We start from the raw sequence: 20049 nt of genomic DNA, 5'->3' as shown, positions 1-20049 counted from the left end.
GGGATAGGATTGCAAGCTCAGAAATAAACCCAAAGTGGCTTGCTTTTTTTAAAAAAACATCATCAACAACAACAACAAAACATTCAACCTGGAAAGAATGGTCTCTTCACCAAATGGTGTTGGGAATGCTAGCTCTTGACATGCAGAAGAATGAAACTGGACCCCTGCAGAAATAGCAACTCAGAAAGGATCAAACACCTTCATTTAAAAGCTTAAGCCAGAAGCCTCAGATGAAAGCATAGAGATAAATCTTCCATGGCCTTAGATAAGGCACAGGTTTCTTTGGGTACTGGGGCTTGAATTTACGGCCCCACTTTTTGTGCTTGGCTTTTCCTTAAAGCTGATATTCTATCACCTGAACCACACTTCCACTTCTGACTTTTTGCTGGTTGATCAGAGGTAAGCGTCTCCTGGGATTTGTCTGCCTGGTCTGACCAGTAGAGGTAGTTCATACCTATAATCCAGGCTACTCAGGAGGCAGAGACTGGCAGGACTGTGGTTGGAGGACCGCCTGGGCAAAAGTTAGTGAGACACCGTCTCAGAAAAATATGCCAAGGGCTGGCTATGTGGCTTACTGGTATAGTGCTAGCCTTGAGCAAAAGAAGCTCAGGGACAGTGCCCAGGCCCTGAATTCAAGTCCCAGGACTGGCTAAATAAATAAATAAATAAGGGGCTGGGAAGGTAGCTCAGTGGTAGAGTGCTTGCCTCGTATGCATGAACCCCTGGGTTCCATTCCTCAGCACCACATAAGCAGAAAAAGCTGGAAGTGGCGCTGTGGCTCAAGTGGTAGAGTGCTAGCCTTGAGCTGAGGAGCTGAGGGACAGTGCCCAGGCCCGGAGTTTAGGCCCCATGACTGACAAAATAAAATAAGGGGAGCAGGGCGGGGAGGAGTCAGAAAGGTGAGGGAAGGGACAGTAGGGGAAAAACAAAGGAGAGGGTAACAATGCTCAATAGGAAATGTACTCATTACCTTACTCATATAACTGTAACCCGTCTGTACAGTATCTTTACAATAAAAGAAAAATAAAAGGATTTGACTCCATACAGGTTATATGGTGAGAGGCTAAGAGAAGGTAACAGAGAAGAGAAAATTACTGACCTGAAAGGGATCATCTCTATGAGGGACCTGCTGTTTTCTGTGGCCATGGTTATCTTGTTTGAAACTACAGTGAAGCCAAGGATCTATAGGCAATTAAACAAACATCGAATTATAATTCTTTTTTGGGGGGTCCAGTCGTGGGGCCTGAACTCTGGGCCTGGGCGCTGTCCCTCAGCTCTTCATCTCAAGGCTAGCGCTCTACCACTTGAGCTACAGTGCCACTTCTGGCTTTTTTCTTTTGCTTATGTGGTGCTGAGGAATCGAACCCAGGGCCTCGAGCATGCAAGGCAAGTGCTCTACCACTGAGCCACCTCCCAGCCCCTTCAATCAATCTTATACCCTCTTATCACTAAACTTTTTCATGTGTATGGTAGTCTGTGGGCTTGAACTCAAAGTATGGGTGTTGTCCCTGACCTTTTTGCTCAAAGCTAGACTCTACCACTTGGGGTATACCTCTGACTTTTTACTGGGTAATTGGAGATAAAAGTCTCACAGACTTTCATATCTAGGCTGGGTTCACACCTCAATCCTTAGATTTCAGCCTCCTAAGTAGCTAGAATTACAGTTGTGAGTCACTGGCATCCAACAAAACTTATTTTTTGGTCGTTCATGGTTCTTGGACTCTGGGCCTGGGTGCTGTCCTTGAGCTCTTCATCTCAAAGCTAGCATTCTACCACTGGAGCCAAAACACCACTTCTGGTTTTCTCGTGGTTCATTGGAGATAAGAGTCTCATGGACATTCCTGTGTGTGCTGACTTTGAACTGCCATCCTCAGATCTCAGCCTCCTGAGTAGCTAGGATTACAGGCTTAAGCCACTGGTGCCTGGCAAACTTTTTTTTTTTTTTAAAGCAAACCATGGACTGGGAAGGTGGCTCAGGGGTAGAGTGCTCACCTAGCATGCAAAAAAGCAGGAAGTGGTACTGTGGTTCAAGTGATAGAGCACTAGCCTTAGGTGAAGAGCTGAGAGACAGTGCTCAGGCCCAGAGTTCAGGCCCTACAACCAAAAAAAAAAAAAATCATAGCATACATTTAGGTGTAAGTATATATTCAGGCTTGACACAATTCAATGTATGTTTTAAAATTTTTCTTAGTTTTTTTTTTTTGTTGTTGTTGTTGGTCCCTCTGCTCTTCAACTCAAGGCTAGCGCTCTACCACTTGAGCCACAGCACCACTTCTGGCTTTTTCTGCTTATGTGGTGCTGAGGAATCAAATCCAGGGCCTCATGCATGCAAGGCAAGCACTCTACTACTGAGCTACCTTCCCAACCCTTTTTCTTAGTTTTTACAGGGGAGAGTGAGGGAAGAAGTGACATTATCTAAAAAGAAATGTATTCATTACCTGACTTATGTAACTGTAACCCATCTGTACATTACTTATAATAACAATAAAAAATAAAATTTCAAAAAATTCTTAGTCTTTACAATCTTCTATTTATCTTTGATCTCTTAGGGTTATTTGCTTTTTTTGTCTTTTTAAATTTTTTAAAGTAGTAACTTAAAATGATCTGAGCCATGAAATCTGGGCATTAGAAATACCTACCAAAAATAATTCCATGGGAAACTCAATGGGGTACCGGTTGAAAGAAATTCTGATACACTTATTGATTCTCAGAGCAACAACAGCAGTTAGGAAAAGCAGGATGCTGGTAGAATTTGCTTTGGGGAGACCTATACAGTAGTTAATTATGTTCTGAAAGAAAAAAAAATACAGAGACTTAGAAGGGACATAATAATAGCCTAAATCTAGATAGATTCATTTAAAAGAAGTCATAAATGTGTGGAAATGTAGCAATTAAATCTCCTTCTGTATAACTAATATAAACTAATTAAAAAAAAAAAAGTCAGCCAGGCACCAGTGGCACAAGCCTGTAATCCTAGCTACTAGGCTGAGATCTGAGGATCATGGTTCAAAGCCAGCCCGGGCAAGAAAGTCTGTTGAGAATCATCTCCAATAAACCACCAGAAAACCAGAAGTGGTGCTGTGGCTCAAGTAGTAGAGCACTAGCCTTGAGCTGAAGAGCTGAGTAACAGCTCCCAGGCCCAGAATTCAAGCCCCATGACTGACAAAAAAAAAAAGTCTTGAGCCAGCAGGTATCAGTGGCTCATACCTGTGATCCTAGCTACTTAGGAAGCTGAGGGTTTATTATTATTATTATTATTATTATTATTATTTTGTCAGTTGGGGGCTTGAACTCTGGGCCTGGACGCTGTCCCTCAGCTCTTCAGCTCAAGGTGAGTGCTCTACCACTTGAGTCACAGTGCCACTTCTGGTTTTCTGAGTGGTTTATTGGAGATAAGAGCCTTAGGAGCTTTCCTGCCCGGACTGGTTTTGAACCTTGATATTCAGATCTTAGCCTCCTGAGTAGGTAGGATTACAAACTGAGCCACTAGCACCCGGCTGAGTGTTTTTGTTGTTGATGTTGTTGTTGTTTTTGCCAGTCGTAGGGCTTGAACTCAGGGCCTGAGCACAGTCCCTAAGATTCTTTGGCTCAAGGCTAGTGTAAGGTCCGCTCCTGGATGGCAAGCAGACTCCACCCTCCTCCCAGCAAAGTCTCCACCCAGTATCTGAGTTATCTAGGCAACTGGCACACCTGGAAGAGGTCACATCTGCATCTGCTGAGGTCACATCTGAATTTGATGTGGCCACACCTTTCTACGCCCATACCCTAGATAAGGGCTAGCCCAGGCCCAGCCGCCCTCTTCTGGCTCTCTCTCTTTCTCAGATCTTTCCCAGCTCTCTTTCCCAACTCTTTCCCAGCTCTGTCTTTCCTAGTTCTCTCTCTCTCCCAGCTCTCTCTCTTTCCCAGGTCTCTCTCAGGCCTTTCCCTGGTCCCAGCAGGTCTACTGAATAAACCTACCCCTTACCTCGATACCACGTGCGTGATGTGGTTCTTACTCGGCTACCTCTTTTTAAAAACCTAACAGCTAGTACTCTACCACTTGAGCCACAGCACCATTTCCAGCTTTTTCTGTATATGTGGTACTGAAGAATCAAACCCAGAGCTTCATGCATGCTAGGCAAGCACTCTACCACTAAGCCACATTCTCAGGCCAGGAGATTTAAAGTTGAGGATCACAGTTTGAAGCCAGCCCAGGCAGAAAAGCCCTAAGACTTTAATCTCCAATTAAGTATCACAAAGCTGGAATTGAAGATGTGACTCAAGTGGTAGAGTGCCAGCCCTTGAACAAAAAAGCTAAGGGACAGTGCTCAGACCTTGAGTTCAAGCCCCAGCGCTGGTGTGTGTGTGTGTGCGTGCATGCACACGCACATGTGTGCACACACACAAACATACACGAGAATATAAAGAATATAAAATACTAATTAACTCCTCAAAGCAAAAATGAAGGAGAAGCTCACTAAAGAACATATAGGGCCTAGGCAAATTAATTGTAAGTAGGCTAATATATACAATCCCAAGGTCCTTTCTGTTACACAGAAATGTATTTTCTTCTTATTGGACATTACTCTTTTAATATTTCTTTCCAGCTTTAAAAAATACACATTATATGGCTGGGATATAGCTCAGTGGCAAAGTGCTTGCCTAGCAAGTACAACATTGTGGGTTTGATCCCCAGTACCAAAAAAGAAAAGACAGAAAAAAAAATCAAAGCCAAGCACTTTGGCGCCTCACTATTTAGGAGGCTGAGATCTGAGGATTGCAGTTCAAAGCCAGCCCAGGCAGTCTGTGAGACTCTTATCTCCAATTAACCACCAGAAAACCAGAAGTGGTGCTGTGGCTCAAAGTAGTAGAGAGCTAGCTTTGAGCGGAAGAGCTCAGGGATAGTGCCCAGGACCTGAGTTCAAGCCCCAGGACTGACCAAAAAAATCAGTTAAAAACAAACAAAGATACACATTAGTACAGTGCTAACATGTATAGAGATGGAAGAAAGAAATCTCCCTTCCTTATGTAACTGATATACACCACCAATTAAAAAAAAAATACTTGTCAAATCCCCAATGCCATGCCTGCCTTTGCAGTTCTAGAAATATCATTCAAAACCTTGGCATTCAACAACTGTCTAGTGACTTTTTTGTTTGTTTAACTAATCTGGAAATACTTAAGATTTTGGGGTGAAGGGAATAGAACTGGGACTTGAACTCAGAGCATGAGCTCTCACTTGGCTTTTTCACATAAGATAAATACTATACCATTTGAGTCACACTTACACTTATGGCTTTATAGTGGTTAATTAGAGATAAGAGTCTCATAGACTTTTCTGCCTATGGTGGCTTCAAACCTTGATCTTCAGATCTCAGCCTCTTGAGTAGCTAGGATTACATGAGGAAGCCATTGGGGCCTGGCTTAGGAGTATTGTATATCCTTTACATATTTTAGGATACATATCTGCTGTGAGGCATGTGATGGGGAGAATGAAGACACATATACAGAAACTCCCAGGTCAGATCTGAATGTAAATCATATTGGCTTAAAAGGCTAGGCTGAAATGATTTTGGCAACTGAGAACACAGTCAAACGGGTTTCTGCCGTTCACTAGGACCCTAAATCTACAAGGGATGCAGTTATTTCTAGGTCCTTCTTTACAGAAATGCCTTAGAGCTGCACCTCTAGGAGAGCAGCAATCTCTCCACTTGGGTCTGTTTCTCTTTGGAGGCCAGGGGAGAGCCACTGTTCCTCTAGGGAAAGGTTAAGTTACTCACATAGAAGAAGGCGAGGGGACCAGCGTGGAAACTAATCATAATCCCGAGGATGCAGGTGAGCTGGGACAGCATGATGTGCAGGGCCACAGCAGCCAGGTACGCACTGATGGTGGCTTCTGGAAGGTACGTAGCCATGAAACCCATGCCCAGCAAGCCCATACACAGCTGTAGGGGGTTCAGGTGGAAAGGAAAACCCAAGAGGCAGAATGTCATCACACCAGCAATGGCACAGAGGCAGCATAGGTGGAGAAAGTGACAAGGAAACTAAAAATAATGTTGAAAGAGCCAGTCTTGGGCTGGGAATGTGGCTTAGGGGTAGAATGCTTGCCTAGTATGCATGAATCCCTGGGTTCAATTCCACGGTACCACATAAACAAAGAATAAACAAAATAAATAAAATTATCTGAGCACTGGTGGCTCATCCCTATGATCCTAGCTAGTCAGGAAGCTGAGATCTGAGGATAGTAGTTTAAAGCTAGCCTGGGCAGAAAAGTCCTTGAGATGTTTATCTCCAATAAATCACCAGAAAACCAGAAGTGGCACTGTAACTCATAGTTGTCGGGTGTTAGCCTTAAGTGAAAAAGCTCAGGCACAGTGCCCAGGCCCTGAGTTCAAGCCCCATGACAGACAAAACTAAATAAATAAAATAATAAAAATAGGGACTGGGAAGGTGGCTCAGTGTAGAGCACTTGCCTTGCATGCATGAGGCCCTGGGTTCGATTCCCCAGGACCACATAAGCAGAAAAAAAGAAAGCCAGAAGTGGCGCTGTGGCTCAAGTGGTAGAGCGCTAGCCTTGAGCTGAAGAGCTGAGGGACAGGGCCCAGGCCCAGAGTTCAGGCCCCACGACCGGACCCAAAAAATAAAATAAAATAAAATAAAAATAAATAAAAATGGGGAAAAAAAAGAGCCAGATTCAGCCAGGCACAGAAGATGCATACCTGTAATCCTAGCTACTCAGGAGGCTGTGATCAGAGGATCTCAGTTCAAAGGCAGCCCAGACAGTTAAGTCTGTGTGACTCTCATCTCCAATAAACCAACAAAAAGCCAGAAGTGGAGCTTAAGCTAAGGAATAGCAACTATGCCCTGAGTTCAAGCCCTATACCAGCAAACACACACACACACACACACACACACACACACACACACACACACAGAGTCAGACTTAGCAAATAAAATCAAAAAGGAAAAAACTGGAAAGAAAAAAAGGGGGGGCATCAAGTTCTCTTCCCATCACCTACTGCTTTTGCAAATCAAATTCCAAGAATAGGAGACAGATGGGGCACTCTGTACTTGCTTCCCCTTCATGAGGAAGCTACAAACCCTTTGCATGAGTAGAGACCGAAAATTGGAAGGCATGTCTGGCAAACAGAAGTTTTGAAATTCACCTATTGTTCCTGTGTTTGGGTAACGCTAGATCGCATCTTCATGTTTGAGAATGGTAAGCTGGCTGTGCTGATGATTCACACCTGTAATTCTGTGCTCTCTCATTTAAGCCACATCTCTCCTCCTGGCCTGGCCTTTTTTTTTTTTTTTTTTTAAATTTTGCTAGTTTACTAGACATTAGGATCTCATGGACTTTCCTGCCCAGGCTGGCTTCCAACCTCCATCCTCAGATCTCAGGATCCCAAGTAGCTAGGATTGTAGGCATTAGCCACTATTGCCCCGCCAAAATCCAAAATTTTTGAGCATCAACATGATAGCACAGGAAACTTCCACACCTGGCCTCATATGATGGATTCCAAGTACAGTAAAGTAAAGGTTTGTTTTTTGTTTTGTTTTGTTTTGTCAGTCCTGGGGCTTGAACTCTGGACCTGGGCATTGTTGCTGTGCTCTTCAGCTCAAGGTGAATGTTCTACCACTTGAGCTACAGTGCCACTTCTGGTTTTCTGGTGGTTTACTGGAGATAGGAGTCTCACAGACTTTCCTGCCTGGCTGGCTTTGAACCATGACTCTCAGATCTCAGCCTCCTGAGTAGCTAGGATTACAGGCCTGAGTCACTGGTGCCTAGCTACGCTAAAGGTTTTACATAAAATATTTGTTATTATACAAACATAAATGAATTTTGTATTTAAACTTAGGTACTAATCCCAAAATAGCTAACTGTGTATATGCAAATATTCTAAAATAAAAATAATAAATCTAGAATCTGAATCACTCCAGTCTCCATTATTTCAGATCAAGGATGCTCCACCTGTATTTTGAATGCATATGTGCATACATATGATGTAAATATCTGTTACATCATATGTAATAAAATTAAATATAATAAGCTAAGGGAAGTGGCTCATGCCTATAATCCTAGCTACTCAGGAGGCTGAGATCTGAGTACTGCAGTTCTAAGCCGGCCTAGGCAGGAAGTCTGTGAGACTCTCATCTCCAATAAACTATTCAGAAAAAGCTGGAAGTGGTGTTTTGGCTTACATGGTAGAGTGCTAGCCTTGAGCACAAAGAAGCTCAGGGATAGCATCCAAGCCCTGAGTTCAAACCCCAGGACTGGACGACAAACAAACAACAATTAGATATATAACAAGTAGATATAATAATAAAATATCTGAAAAGACAGGGGAAGGAATTAAACAAGGGGGACAACTTTTTCTAAGTTATATACTTTTTTACTCTTTAAGAGATTTTTGCAATACACATATCATTCTTTTCTTTTTTTTGGCCAGTCCTGGGACTTGAACTCAGGGCCTTGGCACTGTCCCTGAACTTCTTTTTGCTCAAGGCTAGCACTCTACAACTTGAGCAACAGTGCCAGTTTGGCTTTTTCTGGTCATGTGGTACTGAGGAATCGAGCCCAGGAATTCATGCATGCTAGGCAAGCACTCCACCACTAAGCCACATTCTCAGCCCTAATACCATCTTTTATAATAAAAAATACAGCTAGAAAATTGATGGAGAGAATCTCTTTCTCATAAGAGAAAAAGAGCATGGTAGCAGACAACTGTAATCTCAGCATTTCACCCAGAGGCTGAAACAGAAGTCTGAATCTAACCTGGGCCACAAAATAAAACCCTGTCTCAAAACCAACCACTCCAAACCAACAAAACAAACAAACAAAAACAAACAACAAAACAAAACAAGCAAAACAAAACAAAAAAACTGGCTGGCACAGGACAATAAAGACTATTCAGAAGAGTATTCTATTCAAAGGAGGAAAAAAAGAGACAAAATGAAAGTCTTGCAGCATAATGCTATCACCACTTCACCCTGTCTTGCTCTAGAAGCTCTCAGAAAACAAACAGAACAACAAATCCTTTCATTTTAAAGGCCTTTTGTTTCTGAGCTTTGATTCAGCCTTTGGCGTGTGTGCCTTAATCTTATATTGCTCAATATGTTCATGTGTGCAATTGAGTCAGGCCCATCTGCCTCCTATTGTTTGCGTGGCTGGCTGGCAGCCATTTCTGTACTAATGTGCAAACCCCACTCTTTTGCCATCTCTGCTGGCCTGTATCCAGCATCCCAAGATCCCACTAAGTCTCCCCCCTCAACCCTACCCTTTTTTCCCAGCCAGTCCTGGAGCTTGAACTCAGGGCCTGGGCACTGTCCTTGAACTTCTTTTGCTCAAGGCTAGCACTCTACCACTTGAGTCACAGCACTAATACCAGCCTTTTTTTTTGGGGGGGGGGTGGTCCAGTCGTGGGGCCTGAACTCTGGGCCTGGGTGCTGTCCCTCAGCTCTTCAGCTCAAGGCTAGTGCTCTACCACTTGAGCCACAGCACTACTTCTGGCTTTTTTCTTTTTGCTTATGTGGTGCTGGGGAATCGAAGCCAGGGCCTCATGCATGCAAGGCAAGCGCTCTACCACTGAGCCACCTTCCCAGCCCCCCCCCTTTTTTTTTGGTCAGTCGTGGGGCCTGATCTCTGGGCCTGGGCGCTGTCCCTCAGTTCTTCAGCTCAAGGCTAGCACTCTACCACTTGAACCAAAGTGCCACTTCTGGCTTTTTCTGGTTATGTGGTGCTGAGGAATCAAACCCAGGGCCTCATGCATGCAAGACAAGCACTCTGCCACTGAGATACTTCCCAGTCTCACTTCCAGCTTTTCTAGTTATGTGGTACTGAGGAATCTAACCGAGGGCTTCATGCATGCTAGGCAAGCACTACTACCACTAAGCCACATTCCCAGCCTTAAGTCTTCCCTTCTAAGAGGTGAGGTGAAGAAGTATGATAACCACCCACCCTCCTTCAATCTTGCTGCTGCCACTCACTGGCTCTGCAGGTACAACTTCACTAACTCCTTCAACCTCCTGAGGTTTCCTCTCTGACCTATGGATTACTTAAAAATCTGTTGTTGCTGAGTGCTGGTAGCTCATGCCTGTAATCTTAGCTACTTAAGAGGCTGAGATCTGAGGGTTATGGTTCAAAGCCAGCCTGGGCAGGAATGTCCCTGAGACTCTTATCTCCAATTAACCCCCAGAAAACTGGAAGTGGCACTGTGGCTCAAAGTGGTAGAGTGCCAGCCTGAATTCATGCCCCACAACAACAACAACAACAACAAAATAAATTTGTTACTTAATATCCAAATATCTGGAGAGTTTCCTGTTAACATTTTATTCTAGTTCAATTCTGCTGTTGCTAGAGAGTATGCTCTCTCAACTTAAATTATTTTAAATTTACTTAACTCCAAATATAGCTTGTAGCTAGGATTCCAGACATGAGCCACCAGATGCCCAGCTAGAAGTGGGTGATTTTTTAAAATGTAATTTTATTGTTATTGGTAAGATTTTGTACAGTGGGTTACCATTTCATAAGTCAGGTAATAAGCACATTTCTTTCTTTTCTTTTTTGTCGGTTGTGGTGCTTGAACTCTGGGCCTAGGCACTGTCCCTCAGCTCTTCAGCTCAAGGTGAGCACTCTACCACTTGAGCTAGAGTGCCACTTCCAGTTTTCTGAGTGGTTTATTGGAGGTAAGAGTCTCATGGACTTTTCCTGCCTGGGCTGGCTTTGATCTCAGCCTCCTAATAGCGAGGATTACAGGTGTGAGCCACTGGTGCCCGGCTTAGTAAGTACATTTCTTTTTGGACAGTGTCACTCCTTCACTTTCCCCCAGGTGAAGCAGGTGAGTTGGGAGGAAGAAGAATTATCTCTGAAGAGGCAGTCTAGCCACACATCCTACAAGTTAGCCTGGAGATAAACCATGCAAGTATCGATATATCACCGTGGATCACAGAAGCATTAAAAGGGGTCCAATGTTAGTCTCTTTATTTAGTTGTTGTTTTCCAGGGGTTTAGAGACTCATATCCTACCTGAATAATTCCAGTCAGAAAGGTGGTGGTTGCAACGACACTTAAGGAACTGTTATAGTTGATAATGTAGGAGGGGGAAGAAAAGTCATCCTTGATGAATGTTCCCATGATCAGGTGACCATTGTTGAATGGGCTCTCACTCAAGACATCCATTATCAGAGCAGTCACAAGGAAAAAGGGACCTGGTTAGGCACAAAGTAAGGGTTCAGGTCTAGATAAGCTGATACTGTCAAGAGCAAGGTGTAATCTGATTTTGTATCAACTTTGGTCTGAAGGACTTTCTTATTGAAATGTGGCTGATGAGAAGTAAGAAGGCTGGGAAGGTGGCTCAGTGGTAGAGCGCTTGCCTAGCATGCATGAGGCCCTGAGTTCAATTCCTCAGCACCACATAAGCAAAAAGAAAAAAGCCAGAAGTGGCGCTGTGGCTCAAGTGGTAGAGTGCTAGCCTTGAGCTGAAGAGTTGAGGGACAGCACCCAGGCCCAGAGTTCAGGCCCCACAACTGGACCCCCCCCCAAAAAAAAAAAAAGAAGAAGAAAGAGCAGGGGAAGCCAGGTGCTAGTTGTTCAAACCTGTAATCCTAGCTACTCACAAGACTGAGATCTGAGAATCAAGCCTCAAAGCCAGCCTGGGCAGGAAAGTCTGAGACTCTTATCTCCTTTGAACCAGCAAAAAGCCAGAAGTAAAACTACAGATCAAGTGGTAGAGTGCCAGCCTTGAGCAAAAATGCTCAGGGACAGCGCCTACCCCCTGAGTTAAAGCCTCAGTACCTGTGCATGTACGTGCATGTTCTCTCTCTCTGTCTCTGACTATCTCTGTCTCTGTCTGTCTCTGTCTGTCTGTCTGTCTGTCTGTCTCTCACAGAGAGAGAGAGAGAGAGAGAAAGAGAGAATAGGGAAGAGAGTCCTATAGCCATGAGTCCAATATCATGACCAAACTCACAGAACGTAGATGCTGGTGGTCCAGGTGCTTACTTCTTTGTCATCATGGGCATATGGGGTGGGATTCAAAGAGAAATTGATGGGAAATGGATATCAGGCTCAGCCACTGTGCCTACACTAAGAGGAAGTTAAAAGCAAGGTGAAAGGACTATAAAACAAAGCCACAGCAACAAGAGGGGAAAAAAGAATACTCAATGCTTCTTGGATATTTACTATGTATAAGATGACACTGTTTGCCTCTCCTCTCTGCTCATTGGCTGCCAGCAGATGAACACCCTCCTTCCTCTCTAGTCTCTCACCAAGTTCTTTCTGACTATAGGCCTAGAAACAATGGAACCAAGTGACCATGGATTGAATCCTCTGAAACCATGTGCCAAAATAAAATTTTCCTCCGTTAACTTAACCTTCTTGGGTACTTTGTTGACCTTAGCTATCAGTAAATGATCAAGGTAGACATTTCATCGACTTCCTGTGGCTTCAGTAACTGAACTCACCAATGGACATTTGATGACATGATCCAAAAATTACATAAATTACCGAAGAACAGAAAGCTGAATAAGTGACATTGAGAGAAGGAATCAGTTGCCTTGTCAGCAAGCTAAGTGTCAGGCCTGAAAAGCAAGACAGTTTAAGTAAGAAAAGGTAGCTTGGCATGTAAAAGTCACTTTAACTAAGAACTAAATCTTAGAATAAAAAAGATCCGTGTAGCTAAGTGTGGTAATTGTATCCTTGGACAAATAGTCCTTAATTAATACCAATTATCATGTCCTTTACTTCCTAATGGTAGAGCATCAGCTTTGAGTGAAAAAGCTAAGCAAGGCCTAGAGGCCCTGAGTTCAAGCCCCAGTACCAACACACACACACACACACACACACACACACACACACACACACACACACACACACAGAGGAGGAAGAGAAAGAGAGGGAGGAGGAGGAGAAATAAGAGGAGGAGAAAAAAAGAAAAGAAAAAAGAAACAAAAGGCAAAATGGGGAACTGTAAGAAGCAATAAAACCCTTTCAACCCATTCTATTCTCTGTGGACAAATTTAGTCTTAGGTTAACTTTCTACCCGTTTCCCAGGAGACCTGGAAACAACAGAATGTTAGCTGTATATGCAAGCAGAAGTGCTATGGTAAAAACGAGTCCAATTAGAACCCTCCATCTGGACAGAAAGGATTGTGAATGAAGGGTGAATATCTCTTATTAACTTATCTTGTCCATGGAAGCCATACTTAGGGCTGTTGGTTCCTGTTTCAAAATAAGGTTCCTGAAGCCCCAATAGCTCCGAGTCCTATCTACATGGCTTTATATTATATCGGAAGGGTCATCTGCTGGATAGACACTGGACTGTCATGTTTCCTAAACCTCACCTTTCTGAGTAAAACAAATACTACCTGAGATCTATTATAGTCAACAAATCTGAGAGGGCTAATATGACAAAAAAAAAATCACCAACAATAGGCACTGTACATTTTCTGCAGTGTTCAGGAATCTAAACTGAAGGAATCTGGGTACTGGTAGCTCACATCTGCAATCCTAACTACCCAGGAGGCTTTGGCTGAGGATCTAGGTTCAAAGCCAGCTCATGCAGGAAAGTCCATGAGAGTCTCCAATGAACTAGAAAAAGCCAAAAGTAGAGTTGTGGTTCAATTGGTAGAGAGTAAGTGAAAAAGCCAAACAAGAGTGTGAATACTGCATATGTATACACACACACACACACACACACACACACACACACACACAAATAATCATAAACTGAACTAAGTCTTTTGAACCATCCTGGAGGGATGGTAATTGAAGGAACAAATGAGAATGGTGTGGATTCTGCTCACATTCTCTTCTGTTCGTCTAGCATGAGAAATTGTTTACTCAGTATGTGGATAAAGTCTGACAGGTTGTTTTGGGGGAGAAATGGCTTCATGTTTTCCTTACCTTGGGGAACTTGCACAAGGCCAACGCTTAGACCAGCAACTAGGTCTCCAAGAAGCCAGTCTTTGAATCGATACAAACACATCCATTCCAGGAAGGGAAAGAGTGTAAGCATGCATCTTAGGAACTTGTGCCATGAGCAGCTTCAAGAAAGAAAAAACAGAGGCTAGATTAGGTTCCCTAAAGAGAATGTCCATTAGTCAAACAAAGGCACAATAGTCATCCTTCTTCCCACAGAGCAAAAATTCACATCAGTCCTATTCACATTTTGACAAATTGAACCAACTAATTTTTTTGTGCTGGTACTGGGGCTTGAACTCAGGACATTGTGCTCTCACTTGACTTTTTTTTGCTTAAGGCTGGTGCTCTACCACTTGCACCACAGCTCCACTTCCAGTTTTTTTGCTGGTTAATTGAAGGTAAGGGTCTTACGGTTTCCTGGTTGGGCTGATGTCCAACCATGATTCACAAATCTCAGCATTCTGAGTAGCTAGGATTATAGGTGGGAGTTACCAGTGCCCAGCTAGACTAGATAATACTTGGTTGTGGATCTTCCCCACACATTGTAGACATTTAGCAGCATCCTGTGTACCCAGTAGTCTCTCCTCCCCCTAGTTGTGACAACCACAAATATCTCCAGACACAAACAAGTACCTTGTAGAGGATAAAATCACCAGTGTTATATATCTTACAAGACCTAAGACTCCTATGTCTACCATGCACTGCTTCTGTAATTGTGTGTGTGTGTGTGTGTGTGCGCGCGCGCGCGCGCGCGCGCTCGCACGTGTGTGCCAGTCCTGGGGCTTAAACTTAGTGCCTGGGCACTGTCTTTGTTATTTGTTCAAGACAAGTGCTCTACCACTTGAGCCACAATTCCACCTCCTGCTCTGAAGATAAAAGTCCACTAGTGGCTATTTGGAGATAAGAGTCTCATGGGCCTTCCTGCCTGGGTTGGCTTTGAACACACAGCTTTCTGAGTAGCTAGGATTATAGGCATGAGCCACCAATGCTTGTCATGCTTCTGTGTTTTTGTATGCTGAGGAAGAAACAAATCTACCAATTTTAGTAGAAAATGAAATGCTGTTGTTTGCTTAGGATAAGTACAGTTTTTTGAGATTCAATACTGAAGGGTGATGAAGGTAATGGACACATTCACATATAGTAAAGATTTTACCAGGCATTCACTCAGTGTGTCTTTGACCTGTGTAATATGTGGACATGTATAGAAAATATAGACTATGGAATCTCAGGCTTAAGGAATTAACCATGTAAAGAAAGACATACACAGGTGTGTTTACACACGTGTGTATGTGCTGGTACTAGCATGTGATCTCAGGCCTTGTGCTCCTACTTGGCTTTTACACTCAAGGCTAGCACTGTACCACTTGTACCATAACTCTACTTACAGTTTTTTGCTGGTTATTTGGAGATAAGAGTTTCTTGGATTTGTCTGCACAAACTGGCTTTCAACCTCTATCCTCAGAATCCAATCTGCTGAGTAACTAGAGTTATAGATGAGCCACCAACACCCATCTAGAAACTTTTATTTATTTTTTAGCATGGGTCTTCAAGTCTGGGCCTGGACACGGTTCCTCAGCTCTTTAGCTCTACCACTTGAGCCACAGCACCACTTCCAGTTTTCTGGTGTTTTATTAGAGATAAGTGTCTCAAGGATGTTTCTGCCTGGTCTGGCTTTGAACCGTGATCCTCAGATTTCAGCTTCCTGAGTAGTCAGGAATATAGGCATGAGCCACTGGTGCCCAGAGCATTTGTTGTTGTTGTTGGTCATGGGACTTGAACTCAGTTCCTGGGTTCTGTCCCTGAGCTCTTCAGTTCAAGGCAAACATTCTACCATTTGAGCCACAGCACCACTTCTGGTTTTCTTGTAGTTTATTGGAGATAAGAGTCTCACGGACTTTTCTGCCTGGGCTGGCTTTGAACTGTGATCCTCAGATCTCAGCCTCCTGAGTAACTAGGATTATAGGCATGCACCACTGGCACCATGTGGAAATCACAACTGGCCACATACTTTTTTTTTTTTGTCGGTCATGGGGCCTGAACTCTGGGCCTGAACGTTATCCCTCAGCTTTTCAGCTCAAGGCTAGCGCACTACCACTTGAGCCACAGAACCATTTCTGGCTTTTTCTGCTTATCTGGTGCTGAAGAATCGATCCCAAGGCCTCATGCATGCAAGGCAAGCACTCTACCATTGAGCCACTTTCCCAGTCCACATACATGTTTGTTTTTTTAAAGCCTTTAACTTGGTGTATCTCAGTCTGGTCCAAGTTTATTCCTGGGGGACACCTGGCAGTGTTTGGAGGTAGTTTTCATATTTATGATTGATATCTATTAGATAAAGGCTAGAATACTTCTAAATATTCTGCGGCCATCTCTACACAAGAAAGAACTTTCTTGTCCAAAATATCAGTATTAGAAGTTGGGCATGGTGGTGCATATCTGTAGTCCCAGCTACTTAGGAGGCTTAGTCAGGAAGATAACTTAAGCCCTTGAGTCTGAGTCTGGTGTGGGCTATGTAGTGAGACTCCATCTTAAAACACAAACAAGGGAGTGGCGCTGTGGCTCAAGTGGTAGAGTGCTTGCCTTGAACTGAAGAGCTCAGGGACAGTGCTCAGACCCAGAGTTCAAGCCCCAGGACTGACAACCCCCCCCCAAAAAAGTGCAACATTAAATAAAACAAAAGCAAAATGTAATGCTGCTGAGATCATATTAAATCTTCTTTAACTTTTTAGATATAAAAAATAGCAGGACCCCCTACAAATGAAGCAATCAACAGAACCAATTTTCATTTGGTTCTTTGTTTTGACAATGCTTTGTTTTGTACTCAGGGCCTGTGCTTGCTAATTTGGAACCCTACCATGTGAACCACACAGCCAACTTTGTTTTCTGTTGGTTAATTAGAGATGGAATTTTGTGGACTTTTCTGCTTGGGCTGGCTTTGAACCAGCATCCTCTAAGTCTCAGCTTCCTGAGTGGCTAGGATTTCAGACATGAGCTTCCAGTGCTCTGGTCTGCTTGATTTTAAATTACTTTATATCTACCTACCTATCTATCTATCTATACACACACACATACACACACACACATGTATATATAAATTGTTTTTGTCGGTTGTGGGGCTTGAACTTTGAACTCTGGGCCTGGGCACTGTCCCTCAGCTCCTCAATTCAAGGCTAGCACTCTACAACTTTTGGTTTTCTGGTGGTTAACTGGGGATAAGAGTCGCATGGATTTTGTTGCCGGGGCTGCTTTTGAACCTGCAATCCTCAGATCTCAGCTCCTGAGTAGCTAGGATTACAGGTGTGAGCCACTGGTGCCTGGCTTGCTATTTATGTTTTAGCCTGGCTTGCAAGCAAAGAATATGAAGATGTGTTTTCAGTTGTGTGATGAATTACATACTTGGGATTTGACTACCCAAAAAAGATAACTTTAGTGTGTGCAGTGACAATGTATGTGCTCCAAAAAGAAGTCATTTCATACAAAGCTGACTCTTGCAACTTGAAGATACATAGGGCCAAATAAGTCTAAATGATTTTTCCAAGGTCACAGTAGTCGGTGTGAGTTAGAGCTGAAGCGAGAAGCCAGGACTTCTGATTCCTGCTTCAGTGTTCTACTCTCTCTACCACCCCCACACTTCCTACTGACAGCTGTGAAATTCTGCAAGGCCATTGGTTTGGAAGGAATAGCACATTGCTATTCTTACAGGAGTCACTTTGGCTTGAAGCAGGTGCATGAAGAGGCGTAATTGGAGAACACAGTCTTTATGCACCTGCCTTAAGCCTAGAGATTGGCACTGGGACAATTGGTTCTTCTGCCTGCCTGGTCCACACTCCCCTCCTTGCCATGTGCCACTTGGCTGGAGACCTGATGACCTGTGTAGAGTTACTGAAGCTCTTTGGCATGGTGAGAAACAAATTGAATATGGAATGATGAGCTTCTAAGACTGAAAGAAATCAAGGAGGAAGTTAAAGCAAGAAATTTGAAACTTACCAGTGGGTGGTAGGGGACAGGATAAGCTTTTATTTGTTGGCTTATTCTGTGTGTGTGTGTGTGTGTGTGTGTGTGTGTGTGTGTGAGTGTGAGTACTGAGGCTTGTACTTGGGGTCTGGGCTCTGTCCTTGAGCTCTTTTGCTAAATGCTGGTACTTCAGCAGTGGAACCAGAGCTCTACTTCAGCTTTTGGTTGGTTAATTGGAGATAAGGGTGTCATGGGCCTTCCTTCCCTGGGCTGGCTTGGAACCGTGATCCTCAGATTTCAGCCTTCTGAGTAGCTAGGATTACAGTCATGAGCACTTGGCAGGAAGAAGCATTTAGATTGGAATTTGGTGAAGGCATCTGAAGAATGAAGAATGTAAGAGGTGATGGGAAAGCACAGACGGCCTTTTGCTAAGAAAGGGAGGATTTGTAGTTACTAAGTCAGAGAAAGAAATAAGGAAAGAGATAAGAAAGTTTTCCTGTAGAAAGGAAGAGATGGAGTTAAAATTTTACTGGAAAAGAAAAACCCAAAACCTGCTTATCTAGTGTTTCCTCCTTTCTCCAATACTTTACATTCATTTAAGTCTTCAGTCACTTTCTGAAGTTGGTGCTATTATCATGCCCATTTTACAGATGAGAAACTTAAGGCTCCACAACTGTGAGCAGCAGGATGAGTTTCAGAACTCAGCAGCCCTGATTCAGACTCATGTTCTTCACATCTGTGCTGTGCAGCCTTTGTGGTTAAACCAAAGGAGGGACCACAATAGCCATGGAAGCCCACAGGAGGCCAAATGAGTCAGACCTAAGTGTCCAGAGGGTCAGGCTGGGGCAGGTGGAGGCAGGTTAGGTTGCAGTGTCTTGTGTAACAGTTGCAGAGATAAAACCGAGGTAGAGAAATATCCTCTTAGATATGTACTTCCTTTCTCTGCAGAGGAAATCAGAGATGTAACACAGAAATGGACGTAGCTGTGAGTGGTAGGATATAAACAAAAAAGGTGGTAGGATATAAACAAAAAAGGGTGCCCCTAAGGGGGAACTATCTGAACAGGGTTGCATAGTATCTTTTCCCACTGCCATCCACATTACTTCCAATTATGTGTGACAATCCAGGAGGAGAATGAATCCAGAATGTGAGTGAGGACAACCTGAGAATTAGCATGGTGGCCACGACAAAGGTCATCAAGTCCTTAATCTGAAGGTTAAGGACTACTCAAGTGACCTGTAGATCAAATTGGAGGTATATTTAAACTCAGATAGGAAAGCATATCTGTATTTTCACTAACCTCTAAGTAAGCTCTACAATTGTCTTCAATTGGGAACACTGACAAACCACAGCAAAATCATCAGAACTTGACCATGTCACCAACGGAAATCACAACTCTTTTGTTTTTTGTCAGTGGAGGGGCTTAAACTCGGCCTGGGCACTGATCCTAAGCTTTTTCACTCAAGGTTAGTACACTACCACTTTGAGCCACAATGCCACTTCTGGTTTTCTGGTGGTTTATTGGAGATGATAGTCTCATGGGCTTTCCTGCCCAGGCTGGCTTTAAATTCGATCCTCAGGTCTCAGCCTCCTGAGTAGCTAAGATTATAGGCATGAGCTACTGGCACCCGGTGGAAATCACACCTTTTATCACAATACTATTGCTACAGATAGAGTTACATTCATAGCTACCTTGAAATTATGCTTCTTATTAGACCCACACTGTTAACATAACTTGAAGATTTTTCATATTTTGATAACTATATGCACCTGTTTGCTTTCCTATGCGGCCTATCTGAAATATTAAAAAATATTAGTCCTGTCAAGACCCTTTGCTAAAGTCTCTTTAACAAATTGTAGGCTGGACTTGGCGGTTCATGCCTGTAATTCTAGCTACTCATGACTAGGAGGATGAGATCTGAGAGGATCATGGTTCAAAGCCAGCCTGGGCAGGAAAGTCTGTGAAATACTTATCTTCAATTATCCACTAAAATGCTGGAAATGCAGCTGTGGCTCAAGTGGTAGAGAACAAGCCTTGAGCACAAAAAAGCTCAGGGACAATGCCCAAGCCCTGAGTTCAAGCCCAGAACTAGCACGCGCGTGCGCGCGCACACACACACACCCCAGTAAATTGAAATATCCACATGCAAAAAAATGAAGTGGGACCATTATTTTATACCATATATAAAAATTAATTTG

At 43.4% G+C, this 20049-nt stretch overlaps 1 protein-coding gene across 1 annotated transcript in view; it reads right to left on the bottom strand.

Annotated features, from left to right (window-relative positions):
- The window catches only part of Slc26a8 (solute carrier family 26 member 8), a 57894-nt gene that overhangs the window by 28220 nt on the left and 9625 nt on the right, over window positions 1-20049 (bottom strand). The window contains exons 3-8 of the mRNA XM_042684182.1: window positions 13879-14018; window positions 12438-12554; window positions 11005-11186; window positions 5760-5924; window positions 2640-2789; window positions 1100-1182 (exon numbers count right to left, since the gene is read on the bottom strand). Of these exons, the coding sequence (XP_042540116.1) occupies window positions 1100-1182; window positions 2640-2789; window positions 5760-5924; window positions 11005-11186; window positions 12438-12554; window positions 13879-14018 (837 nt within the window). The remainder of the gene's footprint in view (window positions 1-1099; window positions 1183-2639; window positions 2790-5759; window positions 5925-11004; window positions 11187-12437; window positions 12555-13878; window positions 14019-20049) is intronic.

This window comes from Dipodomys spectabilis, unplaced genomic scaffold (genome assembly GCF_019054845.1).
Source record: "Dipodomys spectabilis isolate Male_0828 unplaced genomic scaffold, ASM1905484v1 ptg000085l, whole genome shotgun sequence".
NCBI classification, from domain to species: domain Eukaryota; kingdom Metazoa; phylum Chordata; class Mammalia; order Rodentia; family Heteromyidae; genus Dipodomys; species Dipodomys spectabilis.
The sequence above is the reverse complement of the archived record's forward strand: the minus strand, read 5'-3'. Positions and strand labels throughout refer to the sequence as shown.